This window comes from Nomascus leucogenys, chromosome 11 (genome assembly GCF_006542625.1).
Source record: "Nomascus leucogenys isolate Asia chromosome 11, Asia_NLE_v1, whole genome shotgun sequence".
In the NCBI taxonomy this organism is placed as follows: domain Eukaryota; kingdom Metazoa; phylum Chordata; class Mammalia; order Primates; family Hylobatidae; genus Nomascus; species Nomascus leucogenys.
In genome coordinates, this window is record NC_044391.1 from 28,885,554 (window position 1) to 28,909,416 (window position 23,863).

Here is a 23,863-nt window from a genome sequence, read left to right on the forward strand (position 1 = left end):
AACTAGATGGTGTCTAGGAAATTCTGGGTAAAATTATAATTTTCTGCAGGCTTTTTGAAATACTGAAATTAACTCCTTACCCAGAACACCATTATAACTTTAGAACAGGTAAGTTCCTAGGCTAAGAAAAGATTCAAATTATTTTCTGAAATCTATGTATGTCTAACTTAAATGCCTTAGAGAATCAGTCCATATTATAGAACATTATCTGTAGTTATAGAGCAATATAAATATACTGTGATTTAGATAAAATGCATAACTTTTCCAACTACATTATAGTAGCAGTGCAAAAATAGTTACATCCTGCTTTTAACCACTTTGACTTTCCATCTTTCCAGACTCTTAATTTTTTAACTTCATCCCCTAAGCTACTCACTAATACTTGCCTGTTGGTACCTATCTTTAGGGAGTCTTAATTAAGTTAATGAAAACATTAGGGAAGTTGTTTCCAAAATTTATTGCACATTGGAATCTTCTGGGTATCTTAAACAATATTAATGCCTGGCTTCAATCCCCAGACATTCTGATTTAATTGGCAGAGAGTGCAAGTGGGCAAGGGGATGGTTTAAAAGCTCCCCAGGTGATTCTAATCCAAACTTAGATTTGGTTTTAACCCCCTTACCTGAATTCCTCTGGGTCCCTTTGGTCCATATGGCCCTGGGGATCCCTGTGGAATAAAATTGAAAATAAGTCTCTCTAAATATACATCTTCAACGTGCAGTGATTTTAGGTAGGAGGGAAGGAAATGTGTTCTCGGTAATTGCCATCTTCCCTGGTTATCTTGACATCAAAGGCAATACACTGAAATAATCCTAATTAACAAGCCAAGGGGTAGAAGTGTCAAACTTTCCTTCAGTAAACAATCTCCATGAAAATACAACTTTAGATGTAAGTCCCTTGCCTACATATTGACATTTTGGTCATTTTGGTTAGAGTAAAGAAATTACTGTATAAGATTCCTTAGAAGGCTATAAACTTATTGGAATATTATTTCCTTCCAACAGGGTAATGTCAGTTAATTTTTAACAATGTAGTGCATTTCCATGCTATCTAGATCACTCTTTTGCTCATCTTCAAAACATTGAACTTGGCAAAGCACTGTTTATATTCAATACTCTCCTAATAGAAAATATTTCATTCTGTCCCATAACCAGGAAACCCTTTAAAGTTTATTTTGTGAGGGAGAACATAGTCTAGATTTTATTTCCCCAGATTTCCACTTTTTTTTTTTTGCTTATCAAAGTATAACCTGTTAACAATTGACACACTTTGACAATTATAGAAACATATAAATAAACAATTTGAAAAATCACACAGAAGAAAATGCTGTTAACATTTTAGGCATATTTTCGTCCAGTTTTATTCCCAATAGATTTCTCTTCAAATAATGTGATCAAAGTGTATGTCTGATTTTGTGTCCTACCTATTTGGCCTTACATTGTATCAAAAATATTTTTCCGGCCGGGTGCGGTGGCTCACGCCTGTAATCCCAGCACTTTGGGAGGCTGAGGCAGGCAGATCATGAGGTCAGGAGATGGAGACCATCCTGGCTAACACAGTGAAATCCTGTCTCTACTAAAAATACAAAAAATTAGCTGGGCATGGTGGCGGGCACCTGTAGTCCCAGCTACTCGGGAGGCTGAGGCAGGAGAATAGCGTGAACCCGGGAGGCAGAGCTTGCAGTGAGCTGAGATCGCACCACTGCGCTCCAGCCTGGGCGACAGAGCGAGACTCTGTCTCAAAAAAAAAAAAAAAAAAAAAAAAATTTCCTTTTTCCATGTCATAGTAAACAGATAATATTCAAGAATAGGGAACTACCATAATTTATTTACTCATTTCCCTAGTTTTGACCTAAGTAATATTATAATGAACATCTTTATGTATAAATCTCTGCCCAACTTTTGATTCACTCCTAAGGATAGTCACCTAGAAGAGGATGACGGAAGCAGAGACCATAAACACATTTAAGGCTCGCTGGCTGTCCTTTGTCTCTCATGTCATATATAGAAATAAAGAGAGAGAAACCTCCATAAAGTTTGTTTGTTAATCATTCCCACTACCTGAGTATGAGAGAGTGTATCTTCATCTTATGGGCTCCCCATCAACAATTAGTATTATATATTACTTCACTGTTTGCTAATTTGATAGGTGATATAATACTTTTGTATGTTTGGTTTTGGTTGCTGTTGTTGTTGTTGTTTGAGACAGGGTCTTGCTCTGTTGCCCAGGCTGGAGTAGCTCACTGCAGCCTCTATCTCCCAGGCTCAAGCAATCCTCCCACCTCAGCCTCCCTAGTTGCCCACACTGGTGATATAATATTTTATTGTTTTATTGTTGGTTTTGTTTTGTTTTTGAGATGGAGTCTTACTCTGTCCCCCAGGCTGGAGTGCAATGGCACAATCTTGGCTCACTGCAACCTCTGCCTCCTGGGTTCAAGCGATTCTCCTGCCCCAGCCTCCCAAGTAGCTGAAATTACAGGTGTGCACCACCACGCCTGGCCAATTTTTGTATTTTTAGTAGAGATGGGGTTTCACCTTCTTAGCCAGGCTTGTCTCAAACTCCTGACCTCTGATGATCTGCCCACCTTGGCCTCCCAAAGTGTTGGGATTACAGGTATAAGCCACCACACCCAGCCTATTTTGTTTTTTTTGAGACAGGGTTTTGCTCTGTTACCCAGACTGGAGTACAGTAGCACAATGACAGCTCACTGCAGCCTCAACCCCCTGGACTCAAGCAATCTTCCCACCTCAGCTTCCCAAGTATCTGGAATTACAGGCACATGTCCAACTAATTTTTAAATTTTTTGTAGAGACGGGGCCTCACTATGTTGCCCAGTCTGGTCTCAAACTCCTGGACTCAAGTGATCATCCCGCTTTGGCCTAATTTTAATGTATTAATTTCACTTATCTGATTGCTGCTGTATTCGGATATTTTTCTTATTTATTAGCCATTTTAATTTCCACTTCTGTATCTCTTCATGTTGTTCATATGTTTTTCTAAATAAACTTGTGTAAACTCTTTGTGTCAAGGACTCTATATCTCATCGGTTCTAAGACACATTTTTTTCACATTTTTATATCTCTGACATTGGGGTATATTTTACAATCAATTGTACCTTACATTTATAATTGGCAGTGGGTTTTTTTTATTATTCCTTTTTGGTATGGAAAATAATGGGACATTTAATAATCCCTGACATCTTAGTCAATGAAATATGATATCCTTTGTCAACCATTTTAATTTCATCTAGCTTTCCCAGGTATTCTTTGACTTTCATTTCTATTCTATTCTATGTGTGTCCCTTTTTCTGTATTTCCAATATCCAGGTACACTTCCATGTTCAGTTATACTCCAGGAAGAATCTATTCATTTTCACATTTCCCATTTTGACCAGAGATAATTACCAAGCCTACCTTTTGCAGATGCACCTGACCTTTAAGTCTACAGTAGTTTAAAAGCATTCAGAAAGTCTCAATCTATTTAAAGTGTTTAGTTCCATGGGCCAAAGTCGTTATCTCACCCTCTTCTCCTAACCTTCTGCCTCATTTTCTCTCCTTGACTCCGTTCCAGAATTATAACATAGAAACTGAAAAAGTTTGGTATCTTGGTGGCATGATGTTAATAGTTCTTAATATAATGAAAACTATTTGTTTTTACTCTGTACTTTTTTGGACCCTTTAACATCATGTTTCAGATATACTCTCTGTATATATTTGGCCTTTTGAGGAATTCTTTAACATACTTAATGTTATTTCCAAATTTAAGTGCTTTATTTATTTATTTATTTTTGAGATGGAGTCACTCTGTCGCCCAGGCTGGAGTGCAGTGGCACGATCTCGGCTCACTGCAATGTCCGCCTCTTGGGTTCAAGCAATTTTCCTGTCTCAGCCTCCTGAGTAGCTGGGACTACAGGTGCATGCCACCATGCCTGGCTAATTTTTGTATTTTTAGTAGAGATAGGGTTTCACTGTATTGGTCAGGCTGGTCTCAAACTCCTGACCTCAGGTGATCCACCCACCTCGGCCTCCCAAAGTGCTGGGACTACAGGCGTTAGCCACTGCGTTCAGCCTATATTTATTTTTTAAAATAAAGGTGAATATCTACCCAATTGTTTGTGTCTACATTTTCAAAATTCCAAATCTCTATGTCTAGTTGCACCACACTGTTTATAACTATTTCACTGACTTATTTCAGAGTTCTTCACACTATTTTGGAAAGTGCCTGTTTTCAGTGTTTATATCTGGAAAGCAGTTCTACTCTGACCCAACTGCAGCTTTAATTAACTTTGCAGGTTAAATAATTCTTTTTACCAAAACATTCAGTAGGTGTGGCCTCCAAGGTTAGGGTGTCAGAAAATGAAGTCTTAATGGTCCATAAAAAAGGCATTTGGGGGTTCTATTATTGAGTTAGGCATCACTTTGTTTTCTACCACATGTTTTACAGATGTGAAAAATTGAGCCATTGATTCCAACTCTAGTAGTGAGATCACCATAATTCAGGCCAGGAATTTCCCCTTAAGGAAACGCAACCCAAAAGGGATCACAGCTGTAAGCATTTTAAAAACATGTTCCTTACTTTGTCACCTTTTATTCCTGGTTTACCACATTCCCCACGTTCACCCTAAAAAATAAATAAGTGAAATAAATAAGAGAACACTTGCAGTCATTCACTATTAAGAATGTTTGTTTGTTTGTTTTTTAAGTTCCCAGCAGACTCTTGTAACACAAGCACTCTTGGTTTCTACACAATCTTAGCCTCAATACTGTGCGTTGTATGGGCATTGAAATCTGATTATTTTTACCCACGAGTCATCCTTAACTTGACAGGAACAAATCAGGAACAATGTAATAAGGTTTGATATTTTTAAGAAATGGATGAAACTAGAAGAAAAGGAACCTAGCATCTAACCACATATTAGATGCCCTTTGCATATGTGGTTTAATTGAATCCACATAACGGCCCAAGGAGATCAGCTTTATCATTCTTATTTTATAATTGAGAACATTTAAACTCAACAAGATAACTTCCCTCTATCAAATAGCTAGTAAGTAAAAGAATCAGAGTCTGAACACAGATACTCTAACTTGGAATTCCTATTTTTTCAAGAACACCATGCTCCAGCCTGAGTACCAACCTTGATCACCTAGTAGTGTTCACCTGGAGAACTGCGAGAGAAAGGTTCTGAAGTGAGATTGCATCGTGAGTTAGTGGGAACAGGTGCCATGATGAGTTAGCGAGGACTGCTGTAGGAGAGCCAGGCTTGGCAGCAAGCATGCTACATATTTTTCATTATTATGCTCTACTTCCCTGTCTTCCCTAGAATATTGCTGAAAAAACAACATTTGAGTTATGCTTTAGAGTTTATCAGTGATAGTTTATCATAAATATTTTATCTTAGTTAATCTGACATTAACTGTCTGAGATAAATATTAACCCAATTTTATAGATTAAAATTTTGTAATTAAGAAGGTTAAGTAAAGAGAATGTGGTATACAATGGAATATTATTCAGCCTTTAAGAAAGAAATCCTGTCATTTGTAACAACATAGAAGAACCTGAACCTGGAAGACATTATGTTAAGTGAAATAAGCCAGGAACAGAAAGACAAATATGGCATGATTTCCCTTATATGTGAGATCTAAAAAATTTGAACTCACAGAAGCACATAGTAGAAGGGTGGTTACCAGGGGTAATGGGTGGAAACTTGGGAAATGTTGGTCAAAGGATACAAAACTAGTTAAATAGGAGCAATAAGTTCAAGAGATCTATTGTTCAACCTGATGACTATCATTAATAACAATGTCTTGTATTGAAAATCACTAAAAGGGTAGATTTTAAGCATTCTCACCACAAAAACTGATCATTATGTGAGGTGATATGTATGTTAATTAGCTCAATTTAGCCATTTTATAATGTATACATTTATCAAATTATATTTTATACAATACAATAAATATGAACTTTCTAGATTTGTCAATTAAATTTTTTAAACAAAAATAAATATTTTTAAAAGGTTAGTTTCCTGAAGTATAATGAGAATTGGGACCTCTGAATACTAATCCATTATATCAGACTTTTGAAACTTCTAATACTTAGAACTAGAAGGTGACAGTCAGAAAAATGACTAAAGTTTCATAATCATAGTAATATTATCTCATTTATAAATCACTTCAGAGTTTTCAAAATGCTTTATATATATCATTATTTTGATTCTCAATTCAATTCTCATTTTCAAGATAAGGAAACACAATTGGAGATGTCAAATGATTTACTTAAATGTACAGGCTACCCAATGACTCCTAGTCCAGTGCTCTCAACACTAGCTTCTGCTGCTGCTGCTTTGTTCTGCCTCTGTACTGCTCTAGGGCATGTTACTGGAAGTGCCACTACACAATGACAAGGAAATTGCATTCAAATGTAAATCAATGCACTGCTTCTTTCATCAAGGAAGTCTTGCTATGAAAAATAAATGTCAGCTGAACTTTAAACAGTATACGTTGTAATATAGTGGATTTATATGCTGGTGGAAGCTTTATCTTGTTGCAGAATAGCAATAAACCATTCACAGACTGGCAGCCAGCTTGCAGACCACAGTTTCAATAGCAGTGCTCTACGGAGGGAATTCACAATTGTAACTTCCAATTATGGATGCAAAGTGTGTGCCATAGCCTTTACATTATTGCTAATCCCCATAGCAGCCTTGTGAGGTATATATACATATCTCCACTCACAGATAAGCAAAATGAGGCTCAGAGACATTACATACTTTGTCCATGACCACAAACTTGAGTCTGTTAGGCTCTCAAGACCTTTCTTATCAGTCACCTGTAGCTGAACAAGGCACACTGTCATAGGCTGCAAGTCACTTTCCATTAACCTGGCATTTCTGCCTAGGGTACTGCCTGGGCTCTTGCAGGCATCAGGAGCCGGAAAGAGGGAGGTGTGACTCTTAGAGCCAGCTATGCCTCTGATCAAAAGAAATCTGTTCTCTCTTTACATCCTTTTGTGAGTCAAACTGACCCAGGAAAAACTGAGCTTTCACTTAGAACAAGTTGAACATTTATTTCTGAATGCAAATGGAAAATCACTTTTGAAGAATCAATTAGAAAGCAATTAATTTAATCATTTTGGATGGGAATAAAATGAGTCAACCACCAAAATATAAAACAGAAAGTACCATAAATACACTTAAAATGCTTTTGGCTACAATTCACATTCCATTTGCCCAGACAGATTTGTTAGCTATAGGGGCCTGAGGAACAGCATTTGTTTTTTGGGGGGCACAGATTGCCATCAATGAAAATACTGTATTCATGTTATTTGCCTCTGCAAAGGCGTTTTCCTTTTTAGTGGGCTCATTAATCCCTGTGGAATGGCCACAACTACATAGTTTCAGAGAGCGAGTACTTCAGAAAGCCATGAACAGATCAGCTCTGTTCTCAGCCTCTATTTTCTGATGCTGCTGCTCCTGGTGAAATTCTGGTTTGAATGTCGATGGTTCAGGGTCACTTTGCTCTGTCAGCTTGTATTTTCCAAGTGAGAACTCTTCCAGTGAATCAATAATTCTCCAGAAAGTGAAATGCATCTTTTCAAAAAATATATGTATAAAGCTTCCTTGTGTTGATAACTACCTCACTATATAAATCAAAATGGAGGAGGGGGCCACCCATAATTTTCCTCAACTATATATACACAGTTGATAATTTTACAACTATGAAAATTTTTTAGTTTTCCCATATTAATATTTGTTCCTTTCCTCTTCATAATGGCACTTACATTTGTAGACAAGCCAACATTTTGGAATACATTGTCACGCCCATTATTTGATTCTCCAACCACTCTGTAAATTAGGCAGGCCTGTACAAATTTTATTCCACCCAGTTGAAGAAACAGATACTCCAAGACGTTGAGTTACCCAAGTTCTTAAGGCTGCTAAGTGTAGAATCATGGGATTTCTTACACTCTTCCCTTTGGAGGCCTAACATTGCCAGCGATTAGGATATATTTATTGGTTTACATGTAGGCTCACCCCTAATATTTGCAGGGCCCAGGGCAAGAGTGTAAGTGGAAGCCCACATACCATGTGTCTAAATAGTTGAAAGTTATAACTAAACTAATAATGTTCTGGCTTCCTTCCTTAACAAATATTCTTCAAAAGGAATAAAGAATTAAAAGACTTATGAATTCCTCAGAGGTCCTTGCCAGACATAGCCCCCTGCAGCCTGGCCCCCACTTCCCTTCCCACCTCCAACTCCTTCCACAGCAAGAGCATGAGCACACACGTGAAGATGCCCCGGGTAGCACAACAAAGCCCGCTACATGACCTCTCCTGCCCCAACAAACAGCTACCATTGGGCTACCCCTCCAGCCTAGGAAAATGATGGATATGGAAAGGAGGTTTTTGTATGTCCTCCCAGCAGCAGGCCTTTTGGAGTCTTGGCTACCCAATGCATGATCCAAGAGAAGGAAGCACAGACCTCCTGCAGACTCCTGGCTCCATGAGAAGTAGGGAGGCCAGAGGAGACTCAGAGCTGGACCCTCTAAAGTCCTAGCCTCTTTCTCATGCCTGAAGGTTGTAGCCCTGTAGGATGGAATGGATGATAGATGCATGTTCTGATTCAGATAGAAAATCTGATAATAACGAGAACTGTGGGACAGACTTATCAATGAACCAGTGAGCACCCTCAGAGGTTCCTGAGCCACAGTACAACTTGTTAATCCCTTTTAAAGCAGTTTGGTATCCTAACTTGTAACTCACAAATAATCATCAAATCATCAACCAACCCATACCTTTTGTTTGCTTGATTGCCAAATTTACTCCCCTGCAAGCTTTACCCAATTGCCTGACTCAGTGAAGTCAGTGGCTCTTCACTGCTTAACCAGGATAAATCCTCTCTTCCCTGGGAGAGGATTTGGTGTCTAGGTTTTCACAGGAAGTTAAGCACCAAGGGAGCAACCTACTTGCAGTATTGCTGAATCTGTTTGTGTAAAGAAACTTTTAGCCTGCATACCTGTGCTGCATGGCTTATAAATTGGGGTTCTCTATTAAAATAATTCATGTTTGCAAAGCTGAAGGAGGCTGGATTCTAATCTCAGGAATGTTATGGTACCCTCCATCCCTTACAACACACACCCATATGTTAAGTTCTATTATTATTTTATGTTAACTCAGGAATGAGGGAATCCAGACTTACAAAAATAAAGAAAATAACTTTTATTAAGTTCCTAAGAACACTTATGTTTCTGTTTTTCTTTTTGAAATTCTGGTCTATCTATTTGTTGTTACCAACTTACCTTGTCACCCTTGTACCCAGGAATTCCCTAATTTAAAAAGAAAAGAAAAAGTAAAATATGATACTCTAAGGCAGAATTAGAATAAGGATTAGGTATTTTTCAATTACAAGGTATAACAAAAACACATCTATACAGTCTGGAAAATTAGATCATAGAAATGTAAACTGTTTCACTTCTCTTTGTGATTGGAGAAATATGCATTTACTGAGGAGAAGAAAATAATATGTTTTATCACATTTTATTCTCAGTTTCAGGTATTTTTTCATATCCAGTTTCTTGCCCTTTGGCCCAAAACTAGAGGAGATAATGTACACTGAAAGTCATTGTAGAAGTGATGGCCTATAATGGTCCCTTCAAAACTGTTATATTGACTTTTAAACTATGAACTATTGCAGCTAAGAATGTTTCACAGAGACTCTGAAAGAAATTGGCTTTGAAAATGAGCTAAGATAATGGCCTTTAAAATGTGTGTAAATATTTGTATCCATTATGGTCCTCCTTTCAAATTTGTTCTAAAATATACAACATCAAGGAAATGAAAGGTTCCTTTATCAGCCCTAATGAGACAGTGACCTTTAAGCTACTGTCTTTTATCTCACACTAAATAAGAGGCCAGCACTTCTACTGTCTTTTTTGTGTCACCCTTGGGAATCCTGTACAGCCTTTTCCATTGTGTCACTGCCCATGGCCCTTTAAGAAGTACAACAGTGAATATTACATGGCCTAGGAAATTACCAGCTCTAAGCAGCAGCAAGTCCTCTTCAAATGGGATTTTTTTGTCTTTCATACAGCTATATTTTTCAAATATGGAAATAGAATTATCAGATTTATTGAGAGAGCTGAAGAAACCTATTTAATAAATAAGCTATTATTACAGTTACATGTGAGTCAGACTACAAAATTTTGTTCTATGCATGACTTTTTTATTAATAGTATTATCTATTTATTTATTTATTTATTTGTAGAGAGAGGGTCTCACTATGTTGCTCAGGCTGGTCTCGAACTAGTGGCCTTAAGTGATCTTTGCACCTAGGCCTCCCAAAGTGCTGATATTACAGGTATGAGTCACTGTGCCTGGCCTGACTTTTTTTACAAAAGGAAACTTCATGAAGGAAATAAAATTTCCAAATGTGTGGTCAATGAGGAATAGAAGATAAACGTATGAGATAATAAGCTTTTTAAGAATACAAGTGCTTTATCTTAGTTTTATTTTTACATACTTGTATGCTTTATATGTAGAAGATACCTAAGAAATGTTTCCTGAATGAATAACACAAATTTCAGATTTTTTGTTGACATTACTAAAGTTGCTATCAGATTTTTAAATGAAATTGATTAAAAATACCAAGAGAACAGTTTTTAACATCTCTGGGTCTGAGTCCAGGGCACATCCAGGGGGACAAGCAGAGAGGGGCAATGTCATATGGTCTTCTTTTTATGCACTGTACACATCTCTGCTATTTGATACACTTACTGCAATGCCCAGAAAAGTGCAAAATAAGAAACATACTGTAATTAGTTCTTGGGCAATATCCACTATCTTCTAATTTGGGGTATAAGAAATCAAATAGAATGGTAAATTTTATTATGTCTGCAGAATTGGATTAACAAAAGCATAGTTTAGACCATGTAGTTCTTATGCTCCTGAAATTCTAACTTATTCTTTATCTTAAAAAACTTAAGAAATAAAGCAAATACTTTTCTCATTGGAGCCTTTCACCAATGTCAAATTAAGCATCAGAGAATTTGATAGGGTTGAACACTCCTGATCCCATTTTCACTCCTGTTAGCTGAGTATTTTCTCCCCACATTTCTACTTCTAAGATATCTTTCTGATTGCCTTCCTGAGCCATCAAGAGCACAGGTAGATGGAAATCACTATTGCACTTGCACTACAGGGGTCAAAATGGCCAACCACAAAATCAGTAACCTAAGATCACTTTCTTACGAAGGCATTCCAGTTGTGTACATACCCCTGGACCTCTTTCTCCAGCTTCTCCTTTTTGAGCGTTGCCCTGTGACAAACAAAAAGCAGTCAAAATCCCACAGCCCTGAAGAGTGACTGATTGCTCAATAAAATGCATTATGCAGAAGATTAATAGCTTAGCCCAATTAGGAAACATCTTTAGTCTTTCCTGTTGACATTTTCACCATGCAATCTAGGCAAAAAAAAAAAAAAAAAAAGCAACTCAGATAAACTTTGCCCTTTGCAGTGAAGCCAGATGTGTAGGGTGCAGGATCCAGGTACATTTTCACAGCTTACACCACATCCCAGTTGAACAACACAGCCATTGTTCTCAAATACAGCATTATACTCACTTGGAACCAGTCACTCTGGCTTTTCTCTAAGGGGCTTTGGAATGTTTTCCAAAATGTCCTCAAGAGTGATTGCTTGATTTCAGCAAGACTTAAGAAAATATATTATGTGGCACAAAATTACAAACCAAAGAAATAAAATGTGAACATACATTTATAATGGGTGTTTAACACAACAAAAAGAAAACATGATGGCATCAGTTTGGACGTATATAAGATGAGTGAGTATAGGGTTGTTTGGTTGTGCATGTGTGTGTATGTTGTAAAGCTATCCAAGGCTGCTATATTCCCTTTCCTTGACAAGCAGACAATTGCCAAAAATACTTTTACGCATTTAGCTTATGATTTTTTTCATTACCTCCCTAAAAATTTTCTAATAGGGCTGTTTTAGAGTTCATTTTTGAGTTAATTTTTAATTTAATAGTTAACTTCGTTAGTATTTGAGTATCTCTTATGTATTGCCTAATTTTTCCCAAACTATTTGTGTCAAGTTACCTGCAATGAAAAACAAACCAGCTTCACTGCCACATTGCTATCACGAGTTATTATTGTTTTAATATTGCTGTGTTAATTGCTATAATGAAATAAATGTTTTTAAACTTCAAAACACACACAAAAACAAATGATGTGAACTAGAAAACTACTTCCAGAAAAAAAGTAATCCTCTGGATTCCAAAGTTTCTAAAATGTAAGTATCACTACTAAAGGATATCTCATTCCCTCTATTTGAATTTATTACCTAATGAATCTAAATGTGCTTTTACTTTTTTCTTTACTAGTTTTGTTTCCTCTCTTGAAAATTATGTTCAGAAATTAACTCAATGTACTATAGAAATTAACCCAATGTCCATTACATTTGATGCAAATATTTCCTGATATTTCTATTTCTTTAATATTCCTTCCTTATATTAGGACATTCTCATGCTGCTAACGAAGACACACCTGATACTGGGTAGTTTACAAAGGAAAGAAGTTTAATGGACTCACAGTTCCACAGTGCTGGGGAGGCCTCACAATCATGGAGGAAGGTGAAGGAGGAACAAAGCCACATCTTACATGGTGACAAGGCAAGAGAGCTTATGTAGGGGAACTTCCCCTTATAAAACCATCAGATCTCATGAGACTTACTCACTATCACAAGAACAGCATGGGAAAGACCCGCCCCCTATGATTTAATTACCTCCCACTGGTCTCTCCCACCACATGTGGGAATTATGGGAGCTACATACAATTCAAGATGAGATTTGAGTAGGGACATAACCAAAGCATATCACTCCCTTTTCTTTAATTATTATTTTTTTCATTACACAGAATTTTGCCTTAAATTTTCACATAGTTATATCTACTTTTCTCTTTGTGATTACTGCTGTTGTTCTTGAACTTGGAACCAAAATCCTAACAATGATCTGAACAGGTGAATGTTTTCTTTAAAAGCCTGGGACTTTTTTTGATAGGTACACAGAGAAAACAATTGGAGAAGTCCTTGAAGATGCTCTGGGAGTGAGAAACAATCTGGTGGTTTTTCTATTATTATTGTCAGTCAGTTAATCATCAAAAGTAGACCCATTAAAAACACAAGTGCCAATGTCAATCTGATATGGAACACATATTAGTAGTTAATGAAACGTCCTAAATAAGATGGGCTGCTATCGTTTAAGTACTAGTTTCTGTTTATTCAATGTCCCTAGATTTCCTAAACTTACTGACTAAAATATTCATATATGTTACTCAGAATTTGTGAATTCAAGCTAATAGAAATAAGATAGATAATATAGGAAGTGGACATCCTGTATTCTTCACAAAAGTTGTCAGATTTTTGCCATATACTACAATGCTTTTTATTTTTAAAATTGTTGTTTTAAAAAAAAAAACAGTCTAGAAGGAGATACGCTGGTTTAAAGAAAAGCTGTTTATTCATTTACCGGGTTTCCTTTTGGTCCTCGCTCACCTTTGATACCTGGATTTCCATGTGTACCCTGAAGGCAAAGGGAAAAAATATTATTTTAAGTAGAAATTCTATTGTTTTCTATACTTTATAATAATTTCTGATCAGTTTTGTTTCCTAGAATGAGGGAGAATTGTAAAACCTTTACCTGCCAAGCAGAAATTCAACTCTCTTCTCCCTTTTTCTACACCAAGAAAACCACTGTTTTGAATTGGCAGATTTTCTAGATTTGCTCAAAAGAGAATAATGTTTCTCTCTTCCCACCAATTACTTCTTCCCAAAACAATTACTTCTCAGCAGTTTTGCAAACAAAATCAAACTCATGCAAAGATTTAAAAGAGTAGCTGCAACAGGCAGAAGGATAGGAGTTGTTCCCAACCTCTCTTCATTGTGGGTCACTTCTACGATTCCCTTCTGTCACTCACTTTTAAAAGGACCAAGCCAGCTTACTTGCCTTTGGTCAAAGAAGTTCTGATATCCAGGAGACAATCTCAAAAGATGGGAGAAAGGAGCTCTGTAATCCTGTTCCAGAAAAGCATTTTGTTTTCCTGTTCCTAATCAACCAAAAAGCCTGCTTTTCTGAGAACTGGTGTTGGGGTTACTCGATAATGTTAAATAACATATTCTGTGGCTTATCTCTACTAAAATGTGACAAGAATGTGACTAAAATTGTCAGGTGCTTAGCAATTGTGAGCTTTCTTATTGCTCATTTTAAAATATAAAGAAATATTTCTTACCCTGGCCATCTCTTGCTGTCATGGGGATAAACGAAGACTTTATAGGAAGGGATGGCTAAACCTTTGCTTTAGCCAAAGTCAGCTTCTACTGGCTGCCCCATTATCATATAATGCATCTAACTTTGTATTTGGGGAGAAAAACATCTCTTGATTGGTAGGATAGTTTGAGAAAGTGTAGGCTTTGGACCCGAGTCTCAGGGTAAAATTTGTCACATTCTAATTCATTCACAGTACACATTCCCCTCCCACCTCCAAATACAAGCACTAGTTGAAAATTTTTATCCATGCATTTTGTGAGACTCTCCATAGGGCTTCTTCTGAACTCTAAGGATGATATTTGGAATTATACAAATAAATAGAAGACTGAATAAGCACGTGAATGCTTTATGAAGATAAATGTTAAAAAAAATGCTCAGCATTTCCAGTGATCTAGATGTCATTTCAAATGCCTTCCCAGTACAGACATGGCACCTACCAGTTATTAGGCCAGAAAATAAAGAAAGCACTCCTTCCTGGATTATCTTATCAAATAATGAATCATCATAGTCAATCCTGCCATTTATTTTTGGTTGCCACGTGCTTACTTCCATTTCACAGAACTCACCCTAATCCCCCAAAGCATCGTGACCAGCTTCCTGTCCATGAGGCCACACGGTGTTGCTGCTGCACTGCTGCATTCGTGTGAAGCCAACATTTAACTTTCAGAGAGCCTTGTACTTCATGTTTCTAGTGAAATAAAGCTTTGCTTAAAGCACTGATTATTTGTATTAGCTTTTTCTGTATTCACTTCACTATTGAGAAATTCTGGCTTCAATTATTTTATAAGGAGGAACATAAATGTCCTTTGTGGGAACAACTTCAAAACATGCCTGCCCTCAGTTCAGGTCAGTAAAATCCCAGGCTTATTTCTAAGGATAGAATGCATCCCTTTAGAAATAGAAGAAAGAAGTAGTATTTCCATTTTTGCTCCCATTTCCAAACAATTGCTTTTCAACAGTGCAAAATAGCCCTGATGTTTTCAAGAGCGAGTAGAGCTATCATTGCTAGGACTTTCTGACTTAAGTTCAAAGTGGAAGTATACTCACAGGAGGCCCTGGATCACCTGGATCTCCCTTCTCACATTCACAAATCTTGCGTTCACACTGAATCAATAATGAAATATGATATTAACACACAGTGAAATATAGCATTTCAAATTGTATTCAGTATATAACCAACTGGAGCACTCTCAAAGAAATTTTACCTTGCACATTTATGGAGGTTTTGCTCTCTCTATTAAATTATTCCAGGCAAATTTATACCTATCAATAGCTAGCTAAAAAAAATTATTAAATTTCAGCGTAGTTAAATAAAAGACATCCCATCAAAAATACATATATAATATATAGATGCCAGTTAAAAGGAGAAAATAAATATTTTCAGTGGACTTTTAGAATTTCTGCTGCTTCTCTTCTATATAACACATCAAAGCTCAATAATATAATAATATTAAATGCTCCTTTACTAGGCAAAGGAAAACATTTGATTTACACCATATTTTACTAATTCTAAGATGCACCTTCTACCTCATTTTAACAACTCTGAAATCAGAATGAGTCTTATAACAGCTGTTGATCAGGCTCAGTCATGACAAAGTAGTTGCTTTTTGCACATGCACTTCAAAACTTACAGAATGAAATGGGAGAAAATTCCAGAACATTCTTAAGAAATGCTTCATCACCAATGCTTTTGCTGGCATAGAGGTCAGTATTATGTGGAAAAAGAAGGACATCAACAACTCAGACAAAAAATGATTCAGAAGATTTACCACAGGTGTCTAATCTTTTGGCTTCCCTGGGCCACATTGGAAGAAGAAGAATTGCCTTGGGCCACGCATAAAATACACTAACACTAACGATAGCTGATGAGCAAAAAAAAAAAAAAAAAAAGTCCATGTATACATTTTATAACGTTTTTAAAAAGTTTATAAATTTGCGTTGGTCTGCATTCAAAGTCGTCCTGGGCTACATGTAGCCTGCGGTCTGCGAGTTGGACAAGATTGACTTAGACTCTAATGTGAAGAAGTTTTAGAAATAACCAAGTTATTTTGCTTACATATTCCCTTATATGTGTATATGAAAGTGATACAGGATTTTAAAATCTACATCCAAAATATCTAAAAACTTATTTCCACATGTATAAAATAAAAAGTGCAATTAATAAGAAGACACTGTATCATAGTTAAGCTGGCAAGGGTTTTTTCCTTTCTTTCTCTCTTTTTCTTTTTTTAAACGGAGTCTCACTCTGTCACCAGACTGGAGTGCAGTGGCAATCTTGGCTCATTGCAACCTCTGCCTCCTGGGTTCAAGTGATTCTCCTGCCTCAGCCTCCCAAGTAGCTGGGACTACAGTCATGCGCCATCACCCCCAGCTAATTTTTTTGTATTTTTAGTAGAGACGGGGTTTCAGCATGTTGGCCAGGATGGTCTCGAACTCCTGACCTCGTGATCCACCTGCCTCGGCCTCCCACAGTGCTGGGATTACAGGCGTGAACCACCATGCCTGGCCATTTTTTTTTTCCTTTCTTAATGGTATATAACATAATGGTATATCTGAATATGTACAAATCAATAAAACATGGTGTGATATAGGTTTGGTTGACTCCTATTATTTTATGCAACAATACTTGTAAATTTTCTGATGTTAAATAAGCAGCTCATTAAACAAAGTTCAGATGTTCCAAACTCTTTCTTTTAAGAGATGCATGTCCAGGACAGGAATCCTCAGCAAGCTGATGATTATCTATTGTGCTAAGGCCCATCCAATCTTATTGACCAGATTCCTTTGCCACGTGGTCTGGTTGCCATCATCAGGCTGCCTTTTCTTCACAATAAGGAGAATGAGCTCAAAGTCAATTGGCAGGCAGCAGGGGATGACTCTAAACTCTGTCTCTTAGCTGGGAACCCTCTGCCTAACCTAGCCAACACCAGGAACACCCCCCAAAATAGAGGACCTGATGTGGCTGATGTCAGATACATGCTTAGAATAAAGGAAGCACATCAAAGTAAGCAAAAACTATGTAGTTTGTTCATGACTGATTTCTAAAATCACTCCTGGAGTCACATTCAATGTTTCCTACTTTTTCTAAATTTTCCAACCTGCATTGAATATGGTAGTATAAAAGAAATCAGATGGCTGCCTCAGAATAGAGTGGCTCATTTTAAAAGAATTAAGCATTTTTATTTAGTCACACTTAATCTTCTAATGTGAATTATAATGCTGATTTGATAATGCAAGTTTTTAGAGTAATTTGTAGTAATCAAAGCGTGTGGTGCTTACCTTCTTTTCAAATAAGATATCCTACAAGGGAAAAAAGAATGAAGCATTAACTCGATTCATAGTTCTGCCTCCAGCTACTTATTAGTCGTAACTATTCCCTATGGGATATGAAATTTCCACAAAGAATAGCAATTCAGCCTTTTTAAACTTGTAAAAGCAATAAAACCAACCAGCCAACCACCCAAGGAGCAGTCCGAGCCATGTAATAATATGAGATATAACTACCATTAAAATTAATCTATATTTTCTAGGAACTTCATCTTACTGCATTCTATGTTTTATCTTTTGTTTCCTTTATCAGCTCTGTAATCTCCATAATTTGACTATAAAGTTAATCAGTCATAATGAGAAAGCTCTCACTTTTACATACAAAGACTGAGGCAGAATATATAATTGTATATTTTCAATTTTTTCCATCCCTATGCACATATACATGCATCTATTTTTTATGATTTATTTTTCAAGATTAAAACAATATACAGTCATAGCTTCATGAAATATTAATGGGTGTTAGATCATATTAAAACTCAAAAAGAGAAAATTACAAAGTCCAGTGACATTTTTTGAGATGATCTGAATTACGAGAAGACAAAGATTTCCATTATTATGATCACTACGAGAGGAGTTTTCTATTTCAAATTTGAAAAGCCTGTAATAGGATACTTTATTTATAGAATTTCAACAGAAGCAAAAAAAGATACTCAGCTTTTAAATTTAAACATTATTAGGAATAATATTTTGGTAAAAATTTTGAACTGTTCATAGCAATATGCATTGCTTATGTAAAAGAGGACCTACATTTATAACTGGCTAAGTTAGGGAAAAAATTAAGTGATAGAAAAGTAATAAATATTTCATAATAAAAAATGATCATTATGAAAAACAAAAAAACAAATTTAATGAGTCTTAGTCAATCAGACTCAACCTCTTGCTTTGCAATAAGGAAACATGGTTCCACCATAATGTGACTCAACTGAGGTAACACACTTGGGCTGCCCCTCCTGACAGTCTTCAGTGCATGTCATATGTACCATACAGGAATGAATTAGCCAGAATATTTTTCAAAACTATTTTAAATTTATAATTTTGCAGAAATGTCATGATCTTGTTTTTGTCCAACACCTAGGCCTCACTACCATACTTGAATTCAGTGGGATATTACCTGGCAAGTGCACTGAAGGCCATGTTGGAAGTCAAACGCTGGAAAGAAACTAACCTATGTTTACATATAGAATTAGTACTTTCTTAACCTAGAAATTATGTGTCAAACCAGTGCCTTATGATTTCATCTGAAGGGGTAATTTACATACAATAAAATAGAAAGATGAAGGAACAAGCACTGGAATATTTGTTGCAAGATATTAAAAATGCAAAAGCTAACAAGGAAGTTAAATTAGAGTATGTAGCTTTATGAAGGATGCTGCATCCCTTTAGTTTTATTTTTACATTATTTCCATACAAACTAATACTATAGAGGGACAAGATAACAAAATGCTTTAACGATTTAATAGGGAAAAAATTAGGCTGGGAATTAAGTGTCATTCTGGGTTTCCATCCCGTTTCAACAATTAACTAGCTATGTGGCCTTGGACAAGTCATCCAATCCTTCCAGGTAATTTTCTCCATATATGAAAAAGGACAAAGTTTGACTACATGATCTCAGGAGCTATAAAACCCTAGCCACAGACACTACCTACAAAATTTCGAGTCTCACCTACCACCCTTCCCAACCAAATGATTTTAAATTACTAGCCATGTAAAACCAGGCTGAAAGCAGATGAGATACTTGTATCTTTAAGAGCTAGGAGGTCCTATGGAGAAATAGGAACTCATATACACTGATAGTTTTAGTTAAAATGGTATTAACCCCTGTAGAACATTTGGCTATGCCTACAAAGCTGAAGATGGACATGCTTTATCACTAGGCTGCCAGGACAGTTCTTGCCTTCGCCTGTTATCCTGACGTCCTTTCTAGACATACCACAGGGAAATTCTTGCACTTGCACATTTCAGCATTCATTGCTTTTTGTAACGAAAAACTGTAAATAAAATAATTGCCAATAGTGGGATGGATTAGCAAATGAAATACTACTCAGCAGTTAAAGTGAATGCATTGGATCTACACATTTCAACAAAATTTCCAAAAAAACATTGAGTGCAAAAGCAAGTTGTAGATAGATACATACAATATGATCTGATTTATTAAAATATGTAAAATATTTCAAACCACATCAGAGAGTGGTTTCCTCTGGGAGAAGGAGAGAGAAAAGAAATTCAAAGGAAGTTCAACAAGGTCAGCAGATCGAGACCGTCCTGGCTAACACGGTGAAACCCCGTCTCTACTAAAAAATACAAAAAATTAGCCAGGCATGGTGGTGGGCACCTGTAGTCCCAGCTACTCCGGGGGCTGAGGCAGGAGAATGGTGTGAACCTGGGAGGCGGAGCTTGCAGTGAGCTGAGATCAAGCCACTGCACTCCAGCCTGGGGGACAGAGCTAGACTCCGTCTCAAAAAAAAAAAAAAAAAAGAAGTTCAACAGAGGCAGTAAAACAACTAATAATTCAAGTCAAATTGTAATATTTAAAAACCACTACTGAAATAAAGAAAAATTTAAATGTCATATATATGGCATTTAAAATCTTTTAACAATGAGCAATATCTTTTTTTTTTTCTTTTTGAGATGGAGTCTCGCCCTGTCACCTAGGCTGGGGTGCAGTGACATGATCTTGGCTCACTGCAACCTCCACCTCCCGGGTTCAAGCAATTCTCCTGCCTCAGCCTCTGGAATAGCTGGAATTACAGAGCACGCCAACACGCCAGGGTAATTTTTGTATTTTTAGTAGAGACAGGGTTTCACCATGTCGGCCAGGCTGGTCTCAAACTCCTGACCTCAAGTGATCCACCTGCCTCGGCCTCCCAAAGTGCTGGGATTACAGGCGTGAGCCACCACACCCAGCCACAATAAGCAATATCTTAATCAGTTTTTAAATTCATGAATTCAGCTCTTACTGTGCCTGATGTGTAATTTTATACTTCTTTCAGTTCTTTCTTTCAAAATTCAATTTCTTCTTTGCCATATTGCTCTTTAGAAAGATGTGGCATAAGGCTTAAAACCATAGCAATGCAAAAAACTATTTTTGGAACTCATTTAATTTTGTGTTTGCTGGAATTAATATTTCTATGGAAACAAAAATGAACACAAAACTACACAATAGATAAGACTGTTTCAAACAAAGAACAAAGCCCCATCCCTGAGGGCTCTTATAGGCTATAAGTTCCAGGAACAGAGGACAACACACAGCAACCCGAGTAGGAAGGAGGTCCTAGGCCAGGGTCGCAGGAGCCAGTAACAAGATGGTTTCTTGGAATAGGTGGGTTTTCTGGATGGTTTTGAGGAGAGGAATGCAAAGGACCACCCATTGATGGTATGCTGTCCTATATGTCAAAGTTTGTGGGGAAAAAAGTCATAAGGACTAGTGTGGGCGATAAGACAAAGGAAGTAGTTAGGAGGGACATTTAAAGGGAGTGGACGGAAGGGCCCACATGGACAGAGCCGGAGGCCTTGGGAGGTGGCGAGGGCTTGCACTCAGGCAGGGAAGCGGGCTGCAAGGAGAACAGTGTCAAAGCCTGAGGGGAGGGCATGTTCATTGACAGACTAGGGGGATGCTTGAGTTTCAATGGAAGGGATAAATAGGGCAAGGGTCTCATGAGAGCAAAAGAAGATGCAGTCAGAATTTCATTAATGGATTCATATATATATGGCGTATATTCACGTATATTATATATGCGAAACCAGAATGCTAGAATGCAACCACCAATTTTTCAAAGAGTATAAGGTTTATGCTACGGGAAGGGGACAGAAAACATGTGAATGGACAAATATCACAGCACATGGAATGACAGCAAAGCACTTGGTAGGCAAGGAGAACAAACCCTGTGACAAAAAATTCAACTTAAAATGGTAGCAAAACGGCCACTATAAAATCTAAAACAGAAAACAAAAATAAGGCCTTAAACAGAGGAAGTCTTGAAAAAATGGAAAGTGATCATAATTAATAGATTAATAAAGCATAGGATTCTAAAGATGATATAGACATCATCACATTGATCTCTTCTTGGTATGTGAGGGAGGGAATACCTTAAATTTATGTTTTTAAAAAATCCTTCAGAAAAAAAAGACAAATTTGTCACAACCCTTATTTCCATAAAGGCTTTTTAAATACTTAACATCAAAGGCAATAGAGGGAAAAAATTGTTTTTAATTTTCACATATCCTCTCTTACTCTTCTATAGGACCAAGTAATATATCCTGGACTTTGGGTTGAATTTGTTTCTTTGGTTTCAATACTATTAGGTAAATTATAATAAAAATAGCAATAAAAATATATTACATGTCTCCTTCAATTTGGAATCATTAAGTCTCTTTCGGGTAATTCAGAACTAAAATGTTTCTATGGGGTTCTTACATGATAATTCCTACTAGAGGCATCAAGGAATTTGCAATGATTTGTTTTGTCTTGGTTCCTGAAGAATCTATTCATTCTGTACATTCGTATCCATTAAATTCAATTAAAATCTATTCTATGATAAAAGGGAGTAAACTTCTGATACAGAAAAAAACCCTGATGAGTTTGAAAATCATTATACGGGGTACAAGAAGTCTGACACAAAAATAATACATACTATTTGAGTTTGTATAAAATTCTAGAAAGTATATATAAATCTAGAGTCACAATAGTAAGATCAGTAGCTCAGGAGCAAATGGGGTCTTACAAAGAGATATGAGGCAATTTGGGGAGGTGATGGAAATGTTCTCTATCCTAATTGTGTTGGTAGTTTCATAGGTGTGTACCTATGTCAAAAGCTCATGGAATTGTGCCCTTTAAGTTGATGCAGTTGTGTACTTAAATCATACCTAATTAACTTATTTAAAAAGTCAACTACACAATTATTTTAAAATAAAAAGTTTAAAAATTCAACTAAAGATGTAATAGAAAGGGATTAGATAAAGAATTTTTCCAATGGTCTCATCAAGAGTCAAGTTCTGGGCCAGGCGCGGTGGCTCACGCCTGTAATCCCAACACTTTGGGAGGCCGAGGTGGGCGGATCACCTGAGGTCAGGAGTTTGAGAACAGCCTGGCCATCTCTACTCAAAAATACAAAAAAATCAGCCAGGCATGGTGGCGGGCACCTGTAATCCCAGCTACTTGAGAGGCTAAGGCAGGAGAATCGCTTGAATCCAGGAGGCAGAGGTTGCAGTGAACCGAGATCGTGCCACTGCACTCCAGCCTGGAGCAAACTCCGTCCTCCGTCTCAAAAAAAAAAAAAAAAAAAAAAAGAGTCAAGTTCTGCCTTCTAGATAGTGGCAATTTGAAACATTGAAAGTTGGTATACCATTCTTTGAAGAGCCTAATAAGCACTTTGGATCCTGGAAGTGTTTGGAAAGCAGCACCTCCTTCTAAAAAGTGGTTTATTCATGGAGCTTCCATCTGAACAAACAAGCTGAAATCACAGATGCTAAACAAACAAGCTGAAGTCGCCAGATGCTAAGGAAGAGCAATATTATTCGGTCATTTTCTGGTTCCCCAGGAACAGACAAACAGTTTTGCTTCCAGTCTACTGCCAAGAGCCTGTGTTCTCAGTGAAGCAGGTGCTCTCAGCGAGGGTGTATCCGGTGTGAATATGAACAACCTGAGCCTACACATGTGGCCAAACAAGGAGCTGCCTGTCCTGCATCTTCTATGGTCAGCTCTTATCCATCTTAAGGTGAAGATGAATAAGTAACAACAGCCCACTCATAATCACATCACCAGGATTCCCTCCCGCATCTGCTGGAGCCCCCTGTTTTATGTTCAGTGGCAAGGACCCCTTAAGTCATGGCACAGGCAGGGCTAAGTGTTAGCCAGGAACCACTACAAATTTCCCTTTCATGCAAAAGAGCTGCTCAGAGTGAGCACTTACCTTGAGCACCACAGGGCTGGGCCCATCAGCTGTATCTCTGATCTAGGCATAATTCTCCCATTTACCCCGAATCCCCAAGGAAAAAAGGCTAGAAACAATAGTAACTTTGGAGGAGGGCTGCTACTAAACTGTTTCAGAGCAGTTCTGATTGAGAAAATCTTTTTTTAAAAAGCGGTTACTATTTCCTCTCTCAATATGCCTTTATAGGGTTAAGCATGCAAACTGTGAGGTCTTCACCGGCCTTAAATTTTCAACTACAAAATGGGTATAATAACAGTACCTACATCATAAGAT

The 23,863-nt window shown here is 37.1% G+C and overlaps 1 protein-coding gene across 1 annotated transcript in view; it reads right to left on the reverse strand.

The window, feature by feature from the left end:
- The window catches only part of COL28A1 (collagen type XXVIII alpha 1 chain), a 175,351-nt gene that overhangs the window by 145,846 nt on the left and 5,642 nt on the right, over positions 1–23,863 (reverse strand). Inside the window, exons 4-10 of the mRNA XM_030823080.1 lie at positions 17,610–17,630; positions 15,378–15,434; positions 13,533–13,586; positions 11,268–11,309; positions 9,295–9,321; positions 4,576–4,620; positions 623–667 (exon numbers count right to left, since the gene is read on the reverse strand). Coding sequence (XP_030678940.1) covers positions 623–667; positions 4,576–4,620; positions 9,295–9,321; positions 11,268–11,309; positions 13,533–13,586; positions 15,378–15,434; positions 17,610–17,630 — 291 coding nt within the window. The remainder of the gene's footprint in view (positions 1–622; positions 668–4,575; positions 4,621–9,294; positions 9,322–11,267; positions 11,310–13,532; positions 13,587–15,377; positions 15,435–17,609; positions 17,631–23,863) is intronic.